Source organism: Geospiza fortis, unplaced genomic scaffold (assembly GCF_000277835.1).
Source record: "Geospiza fortis unplaced genomic scaffold, GeoFor_1.0 scaffold186, whole genome shotgun sequence".
Classification (NCBI taxonomy): Eukaryota; Metazoa; Chordata; class Aves; order Passeriformes; family Thraupidae; genus Geospiza; species Geospiza fortis.
Window position 1 is genome coordinate 1,403,823 of NW_005054331.1, and position 9,925 is coordinate 1,413,747.

A 9,925-nucleotide genomic window follows, 5' to 3' on the forward strand; every position below is an offset into this window, starting at 1 on the left:
CTACAGCTGTCATGTAGGTAAGTGGAGCTCTGTCAGGGAGCAGTATGGGCAATAGTGGTGTAGAGTGTGGAGTTCTGGGTGGATGGAATACTAGAAATCTAGAAATTCAGAGCAAAATTAAAGGCTTGTGAAAGCATCAGAATCACCTGGGATTAAGGGATAAGTATAGTAGGTGTTTTGACATACTTTTTCACATGTGCAAAAGTGAAAACCTACTAAAAGTTGAAAAAGCTAATAATTAAGGCTGGTTAAGCTTTTCATTTTGATAAGATGGAGTACTTAGGAATCAATTTTGGTTTTTTGCTAGTTGGGTAACAGTAGCTGTTTCTGAATAAGTGTTGTTAAAGAATTAGAAGTCACCAAAACCCTACTCACCTTTTCTTAAAGGTTGAATTTAAATAAATCTTACAGTTGATTCTGTGTGGTAATATTACTATGTCACAGTATTTAAAATAATGAAGGCTTGTATGTTGGAAAATCCTGACATGTTTATTGTAGGTCCTTTTCACATATCACTACTTTTCAGTAGAATTAGTGAACTTCAAGAAGTAGGAAGTGGACTCTTTAGAAGCTGTTGCAAAAAAGGAATTTCAAATTCTGGCAGGGTAGAAGCATATGTTTCATATCCACCTTTGAAGGGGGATCTAAAAAACTGATGAGTTCAAGTTCAAAAGTGTATTCCTATAGCATGCTTTGTTTTCTTTTTTTAATAAGATTTCTCTGGCTACCAAGAGGATCACAGACATGTTCAGTTGTAAGCTTATCTTAGTATTTTAAAGTACTCGGATCGAGCCCATGGCAGGGGGATTGGAACTAGATGATCTTGAAGGTCCCTTCCAACCCAAACCAAACCATTGTGTGATTCTATGAAAAAAGGTGTAGCAACATCCTTCAACATTGTGGTGGTTTTTTTAACTTGTTTTTGCTAATTACAAAGGTGGTGGCAGCTTTCTTTGTGGAAGTAACATCAATACCCAGTGCTCCAAGTTCTAAAAAATCCCTTAACTGCCATTATGTGAGGAATACCAAATGGTTTAGTTTGATTTCTTTGAAATGGTGTGTCCTGGTTTTCAGTTTAGCTGCACCTTCATCTTGTTGCTCGTGTATTTCTTCCTGTACCTACTGCTCCTTTGCCACTAGTTGTGGTGGTGAGTGATTGTGAGCTCTCGGGTCCACGCTGCAAACTACAGACAAGATCACCTATCTAGATCTTTGTGGCCTGTATTAAGAGTTCAGGAGGGTAGTATTAAGAGTTCAAGTGTGGAGTATTAAGCGTTCAAGAAGCATTTGGACAACACTCTCAGGCGTGTTGTGTGATTCTTAAGGTTGTCCTGTGCAGGGCCAGAAGTTGGACTCCATGATCCTTGTGAGTCCTTTCCAGCTCAGCATGTTTTATGATAAATCTGAACACAATTTTTAAAAAGCCCAGTAGACCAAAGGAAAAAAAAAATCACCAGGATTTCAGGGTTTAGGACCATAAAGCAGACTGTAGCTTTCAAATAGCTCATCAGCTTTGATGTGTGAACTGTGATAAACATAAGGCTGCAGTAATTTTTTATTCATGGATCCACATTATCTGGCTAATATTAGCTGCTCTGTGTCCTTACAGATGATCCCCCTCTACAGTTTGGGGGGAAAATACTCTTGTTCAGTCATGTCCATTTTCTCAAAATGCAGTCAGTGTTCAACTGTCTGTAGCTTTTCAGTATCTTCAGTCCCAGCAGTTGGCAGTGGTCTATGCAGATTCACTAGTGGTCAAAAGAAATACCTTTGACCTGTAGTTACCTTCTTACTCTTCCGAGGCAGGGCAGTATTTTCGAACAACCCAATACACAATAATTTCACCTTTTGATCAGTTCACCCATAGAATATTATGTAAATAATCATAAAACTGCTGCTTAATAATTTCTAGGGCTTAGGAGGTTAAGCAAGATGAGAGAAAATGATATAAGATAAAGTTAATTTTGGTTTTTTTGCATACTATTTTTTAGACAGTAGTCTCATGTGCAGTCAGTGACATCAGAGCAACTGGCAGAGTTGAGGAAAAAAATGACTTTTTCATGAACTTCTACAAATAATGTAAATGAGCCTAGTGTGACCTTCAATGGTAAGTTTAACATTATTAATGTCCTTTACCTGTCCTTGAACCCCTGTATTTATGAAGTTCTACAAGTTTCCAGTTTGTTCATCAGAATGTTTGAAGTTTGGTTTAGTTTTAATTGATTTTGAAATATTTTGAGGAACACCTTTAAATCTAAACCCCATAAATAATTGACACAATATCTGCCTTATTGCTAACTAAGAATTTGTGTATGTTAAATTACTTGGGATTCCAGAGAACTTATTTTTCATACTTTATCAGTTTAGACCACTCTCTTGAACTGTAATAGCTGTCTGCAAAAGCTACATCACAATTTATTATCAGTGCTTTTTTTTTCTTTGCCCACAAGTAAAACATGAAAAGTAGCAGTGTATCTACCTTTTGTAAAGCTTTTTAAGGGTAAGATATTTTAATGAGAGTATTTACGTTAAACACTAAACCATGTTACATGTGTGACTTGAGGAAAAACTTTTCTATCTTGCTGATTTATAGGTATGGAGTGTCATTAACTTCTAAAGTATTTCATGTCTTAATTTGACTTTTTTAATCAAGTTTAGTAAGTAAAACTACTCAAGTTTCTCTGCGTATATTTCAGCTTTTGTCCATGAAACCTCCTTGAGAAGATGGCTGACGTAAGCCTGAAGGAAGCAGCACTAATAGTTGGTGTGGTGGCAGCCTGCTACTGGAACAGTCTCTTTTGTGGGTTTGTTTTTGATGATGTTTCAGCGATTTTGGACAATAAAGATTTGCATCCTTCTACTCCGTTAAGAAATCTGTTTCAGAATGACTTCTGGGGCACTCCAATGTCTGAGGTAAGTGGTTTGTGAAACACTTTGAAATGTTTAGGAAATTGAAAAAAACCTTGCAGAGTGTTTTTACACTTCTTTTTCCTACTGTGGTTTTAACAGAATAGCTTGGATTTGATGGAATTTGGTGGTGTTAGTGTTTTTTACAATAATATCAGGAACACATGTAGCTTATATTCTTTCCCTTCAATAAAAGAACTGGTAAGAAGATGAAGTTGTGCTGCCAGCACACAGCTGCATGATGTTATTTCCTATGTAATCGCAATATCAAAATTGAACAACTCTGACCAATTTCTTTTCTCCTGCAAGAATTAGATATTGCCATGCAAGGGCATTTATTTCTGATTGCAACCTGGAAGGAAAAATAACACTTAAACAACAAAGCTTGGAATTAGGATATTGATTCCATTATAGAGAGAGAGAGATGAATGCAGAGCTTCTGATTTGTAGCCCATATAGAGTGGCTATGTATTATCTGAAAAGCTGCATTGGCATTGAAGTTCTTGATAAACATTGTTAAATGGCAATAGCTAAAGTATTTCGATACAATTTTAAAAGTCACACATGGTGTTATTGCCATAAAAATTCACTCCCATTCGTACATTCTCTGCTTATCAAGGCATTCCACTTTACGATCTTTTCTTATGTTCATAACCTACAGGGTTAGTTCCTTGTGACATACTATTTGCTAGCTCTGCAAATAGACTCTGATACATAATTTTCATATAACCCTGTAACCAAAGCTTCCAGATGCCATTTAGTTTTGTATTCATTGAGGGTTAAATAGGTCCTAAATTCCCCCAATGAAGTTTCAAGTAGTATGTTTTTACTGAAAAAAAATCCTTAACCATGTCCGGAGGAAAAAAGCCTTTTTTTTTCCTTTTTTTTTCCTTTTTTTTTCCTTTTTTTTTTCTTTTTTTTTTCTTTTATTTTTTTGTTGGGCTACTGATTTTCAAATCTTTGTTTTGAAGGTAGGTGCCTGACAGTGGAAGGAAATTCAGGTATGGATAGGTGTTTAGGAAGGTATTTTGGAGTGAAAGTCATTTTGTAAGTTAGTGGTGACTGATTGATTGATTTGTTTTCTTTCAGGAGAGGAGTCATAAATCTTATCGTCCCCTTACAGTTCTAACGTTTCGCTTAAACTACTTGTTCAGCGAGTTAAATGCAGTTTCTTACCACTTTCTAAATCTGGTTTTTCATGTGGTGGTTTGCATAGTCTTCCTCAAGGTCTGTAAGCTCTTCCTGGACAACAGGAGCAGTGTAGTTGCATCCTTGCTCTTTGCAGTGCACCCAATTCATACTGAAGCGGTAGGTACAGCTGTGATGTGCTTAATTTGTTTCAACTGTTAATTAAACTTAAATTTCATGGTCTTTGTATCTGCTTGTATATATGTAACTTCAGAAAGTATGATTTTATTTGTACTTACTTTTTCCTTTGCAGTGAGTGGTGGAAGTGACAAATTCCCATGCTCAAGGGTTGTTTTATATTACATGCAACTACTGGAAAATAATTAAAGAAACATGAATTTAGTTACTAAATTATTTAGGCCTCTGCTATGCATGTTGGCTTTTATGACTTCAGTTTGCATAGACATTTGTGTTCTGTGATGATTCATACAGTATCCTATTTTGCCAATACTATGAATGCCTCTTAAAGCATTTCCAGAATCCCTTGTGGCTAATCACCAAGCCTGTTCTGTCTGCTTTCTTTATGTAAATTGTCTGTCTCAGTGGGACTTTCTTTAGGATTGTTGTTCCTATGCTATAGCCAGCTTAGGCCCAATTCTGTTTGAACCTTCCATTTTTTAACATATAGCTACAAGGAAGAAGAAAAACATTTCTCTTCTCTCTTCTTTTCTTTGATTCTGAAGGAATTCTTCACTGCTATTAAAAAAAAAAAAAACAAAAAGCTTTGTTTGTACAAGTTTTCAGATTATGTACTTTTTAATGGCCAACCAGGCTTGCAATGTTGTGGAGCAAATGAAGTCTTGTGATCACCATTCACTAGATTTCTTTCTGTCAAAAAATCTGATAAAGCAGATTTGTGGCATTTTCTGCTGTTATTTCTACTCCCCTTCAGTTTGCTTTCCTGGATTTCAGTACACAGGTATTGCAAAGCCCTGTCTCTTTTTTTTAATAGTATTAGCTTACTTTGAGAAAAGTGAAAATGTTTGAATCTTTTGCTGCTTGGGAGATTATACCACTTTATTGAGTGGAGGGAGCTTTTTTGGGTGGGGAAGAGGAGAGCAGAGTCTTTTGATTTTAATAAAAGAGAGGGCATTATGTTCTAATTTTTTTGGTCCTGATTTTTTGGGTAGTTTGCATCTATCTCTTATTCACTAGTAGTACAGATCCCTTTAAGCAATAATTAAGAAGCCTGCATCCTTGTATTTTGAGCAAATTTTACAGAATTGAGTTGAAAAAGTTGGCTTTTATTTAAGCTACTAATACGTCCTTGCTAGAAGTTAATGGAATGTTTAAAATGAGGAAGTTCAGCACCTAAAAATTCCTGCTTGCTCCAAAGCACAAACCCTTATAAAAACTTATAAAATATGAGTTAAAAAAATTAAAACTCTTTATTTAATTTAGTTTTCTGGTTGTTTGAAAAAAAACGTGCTTTAAATTGCCAAATTTGAGTTTGCCTCTTTGTAGTAAATGTGATAGCATCTTTGCAGCAGCGTTAGCAAGTTGCCAGTGACTTAGGTTAGTGGCTCACAGGTTAGATCAGCCAGTGTAATTTTATCACTTTCATTACAAATTTCAGTGATTCTTTATTATGCTTGAACTTTCAGATTCTGCCCGAAATAGCAAGTAGCACAGGTGTTTTAGTACTGTGCTTCAGAGTTAGTAAGAGGTACCGTGCAAATCCTACAGCCCGTTGTGTAACGGAAGCTGATTGTGTAAGGCCTGGTGTCGGCCGCGTGAGGGCTCTGCAACACAAGGATCGCTGCAACCTGGTGCTGGCCTGGAAGCACCGCCAAACTGCAATTCTAGTTCAATCCCCCTGCTGTTGTACCCCGGTACTCAGTGAAGAGTCAGATAAGGGCTTGCTTTCTTCTTACCCTCACCTCTTTCAGTGTGTAAAAAGAACAAATTGAAATTTCCTTACACAGAAAAGAGGAAGTAATAATGAGATATATGTTAGGACTAGGATTTTTGGATTTTTATATCTTTTATAATTATAATTGAAAGGTATCTGGTCTTACTTCCTTTAAATTAATCTCCTACTTATTACATATTAATCACCTGTACAGGAGTTTGAAATAGCAGATACAATACATAAATATTTCAACCCTTTGCCTATCTTAAGATAAACAGCTTTTTCCTGGAAAAGTTATCAGAGCAGGATAAGTAGAAGATCATTTTCTGCTTGAGTTAAGAAAGAGGCTAGGCTCTTGCAGTGATATCTGTTTTTCTGAGGAAGACGTTTTTAGGAAATGAGGCGAATAACAGCATCATAGATTCATCTGTACTTATCTTTACAATTCCAGTTCAGTCTTGCTAGCTGCTTTGCTACTGTTCTGGCCCAAAGTATGTAAACCACCTTTATAACTACAGGATGTCAACTAACTTTGTGAGTGCTGGAATTTTCTCTCATAAGTCACATTTGTATCCAGAAATAGAACCTCTCTTTTGTTGGCAGTCAACTGTAGAGGCACACCAACATGCTTTATTAATGTTCTCTTTCAACTGATCTACAGATAAAGTTCTCTTTAATGTCTTAATGCTAGACGATTCTGGAATCCAGACCAGGAATCTTTGAAACATCTTAAGATATTTTGGAAACAAATACTTAGATGCTCTTCAAAATATTAACACAAACTGTAGTGTCTTACCAATGGTGCAACACGCTTTGTCAGTGCGTGACTCAGTGAATCCTTTGGTAAACATACTGTAGTCCCAAGAGAAATACTAGAGTATGATTTCAGATTCAGATTAGAATGCTTTTCTTTACACTGTGACCTTGGATACTGAGTTACTTTCTCATTTTATGCTGTGCTGGATCAATCATGCCTGACCAAGAATGTACTAGCAGTAAAACTTTCTAGCTGGGTCCAGATGGAAAAAAGTCAGTTTTCAGCATTGTCATAGTTAAATCATGAGCTATGCAGTTTCCTTAGCTAAATACAACCATCTACCTCAGGACAGCATGCTATTTTTCAGCCATATTACTTGTAAAAATTTGGAAGCAGTCAGAGGCACTACAGAAGAGGACAAGTGAGGAAGAATGGTGGTCCTAGAAGGTACTGTAGGCAGCACAGTGGCTACTGCAATAGGCATGAGCATAATGACCTGTCTTCCATATCTGAGTGTTGGTCTCACTTCAGCATTTTTTGAAAACAGTTTTCGAAATGGGAATGAGTCTGTATTTCTTTGGGGATTCTGAAACAACCCTTTGCCATATGCATTTTAACTCTTCTCTGAATTTTATAAAATCCTCTCCTCTCTGTCTGATCAAGGGAAGAGAGGTTGTGATTGAACACTGAGGCAGAAATGTTTTTGAGTACCTCAGCCTTCTCCTTGTCCATTGTTACCAGTTTTTTCAGTACTGTTGGTGTGGGGAGTACACCTCTGACATTCCTTTTCTGGTTAACCTACCTGTAGAAGCCTTTCTTGTTATTTTTTATGTCCCTTGCCATATTCAGTTCCAGCTTTGCCTTGGCCTTCCACACTCCATCTCTGCACAACTGAGCTTTGTCCCAGGTTGCCAGTCCTTATTTCCTCTGCCTGGGTATTTGCTTCTTTCACTTTAGTTTGACCAACAGTTCTCTACTCAACAACACCGACCTCTTACTTTCCTTACCCAATTTCTTGCTCCTGGGGAATTGGTAACTCCTGTGTTCTATGGAATACTTCCTTAGAGATCTGCTATCTATATAATAATAAATACCTAGTAACATATAAATGGCATACCTAGATTATTATTAAAAACTCAACAAATGCTATCTTAAAATAACAAATAATAATAAATACTTAATAATAATTAAGGTTTTTCTTCTTTTATTTTTCAGGTAACTGGAGTTGTGGGCAGAGCAGAGCTTTTATCATCTATTTTTTTCCTAGCTGCTTTTTTGTCATACACAAAGTCTAAAGGTCCGGATAATACCATAGGTAAATGATTGACAAATAAAGATATAATTTAGTTTCCTTACCACTGATAAAAATGCTCTTAAAACCATGATAGAGATGAACTGGTTATTCAGCAAGTGTGTACCAAAACTCCTTCAGAGCCAAGATACCCATATAATACTACTTTCCATTATAAATTGCATTTTTTTCCCCAAGACTTAGGCATTTCTTTCATGCCTTCTTAGTTTTATAACACCTACCCTAGGATATTCTTGCACTGACTTTTATTACTGCAATTTAAGTGGAAGTGTGCTGAGGTGCCTCAGATGGTCAGTCACAAGTAAACTCCAAAGTTTACTTGTGCAGATAAAGGAGGCTTCCATCTTTGCCAGAGTCAGATTGACATAGTGAGAAGTCACGACTCCCTATAAAGTATTCCATTTGAAAAAGTGCTCTGGTAATTTAGGAAATACTGAGATATTTTGTTTTACTTATAATAAATTAGTCTTTTACCCTTCATTTATTTTATTCAATTTAAGGGAGGCAATTTTAATATTGGTGCATGTGTATTATTTTCTGTAGAGTGAAAGTGGTCATCTTTCATAAGACATTACATATGCTAAAAATATTTACAGAACATAGCATATTCAGATGTGAGGAGCCAAAGCCTTCACTTTTTAAAGTAATTTATTAAATGTGGTTTTTGTAAGATGGAACATTTTCAATATCTTCTTTATTTGCAGTGTGGACACCAATTGCAGTGACTGTATTTCTAGTAGCTGTTGCAACGCTATGTAAAGAACAAGGAATAACAGTGGTGGGGATATGCTGTGTGTATGAAGTCTTTATTGCTCAAGGGGTAAGCTGTTGAAAAATAAAGTGGATTTCTGTTTTGAGACATTAAGTACTTTGAAGCATCATATTTGGCACTGATCTTTCTTAGTTAAGGTTAACTCAATAGTTCTGTTACATTCTTCAGATTTTTTTTTGAGTCAATTCATTTTTGACAGTTAACAGGGTGGGAATCAAATAATTTCCAAGTTGTTCTTTATGTGCCATGCAGAGATGTTAGCAAATGTACTCTTAGTAAAGACTTGACAGGTCTTAATGGAAGCCTTTGGTTTTAGCTGACTGAGATTTGCAAATCCTAACTTGTAACAGTCTTGATTAAAGTTTGAGGTGTATAAAGGTGGAGGATTATTTGGTTTTAATCTGTGTAGTAAAAATAGAGAACATATTATATACAAATTCATTTCATAATTTTCTATTGAGTAACCAAATGCTTTAGAATAGTCCTATTTGAATAAGTAATATTCTTAAGGAATTTGTTGTTCTAAGAATACTGTTATCTGATATATTTCATTTTGAGCATTGATAAGCCTTTAAATTAATAGTGACTTTTCCTTAAAGAAACAAGATTCTCCTGCAATTAAATAATTCTAGACTTTTCAATAACCAAAATAAATTAAAAATTAAAATTCAGCATTCCATGTTTTAAGAAGATTTTATAGTTATTTCTTAATTGTTTGCCGGAAAATTTTGCCAAAAATGCGCCAATAAAAGCCAAAAGATTGTCAATCCTCGGGACACATAATCAAGGCCGGAATACCAGAATCACATAGATTTCTTAGTAACTATTGCCTTTGCAGGACTAGTGAATTAAAATACAATTTTCTAGCTGGATTTTTAAGGAAATCACCTGTACGTGACTGGTTTTCAGCCCACTCTTCCTTTCTTTTAGTAACTTTTGATCTGATCTTCAATTTCACTGAAGTTTGATAAGATTGTGTGAGTCGGTTGAGTAGGAAAGAAAATGCAAACTGAGGCTTCTTCTGAGAGCACAGGTGTCACATGAACTTAGATTTTTACCCGTCCTCAAAAACTTTTCAGTTTCTCTAGTTTAGCCAGCTGGTATTTGTGAATCAATAAATCATCACCAGCAGAAGTC

The 9,925-nt window shown here is 35.7% G+C and overlaps 1 protein-coding gene across 1 annotated transcript in view; it reads left to right on the forward strand.

Annotated features, from left to right (window-relative positions):
- Nucleotides 1-1,987: 1,987 nt before the first annotated feature.
- The window catches only part of TMTC3 (transmembrane O-mannosyltransferase targeting cadherins 3), a 22,242-nt gene continuing 14,304 nt past the window's right edge, over nt 1,988-9,925 (forward strand). Inside the window, exons 1-5 of the mRNA XM_005421583.2 lie at nt 1,988-2,107; nt 2,697-2,913; nt 3,997-4,215; nt 7,920-8,019; nt 8,721-8,836. Coding sequence (XP_005421640.1) covers nt 2,725-2,913; nt 3,997-4,215; nt 7,920-8,019; nt 8,721-8,836 — 624 coding nt within the window. The 5' untranslated portion in view covers nt 1,988-2,107; nt 2,697-2,724. The remainder of the gene's footprint in view (nt 2,108-2,696; nt 2,914-3,996; nt 4,216-7,919; nt 8,020-8,720; nt 8,837-9,925) is intronic.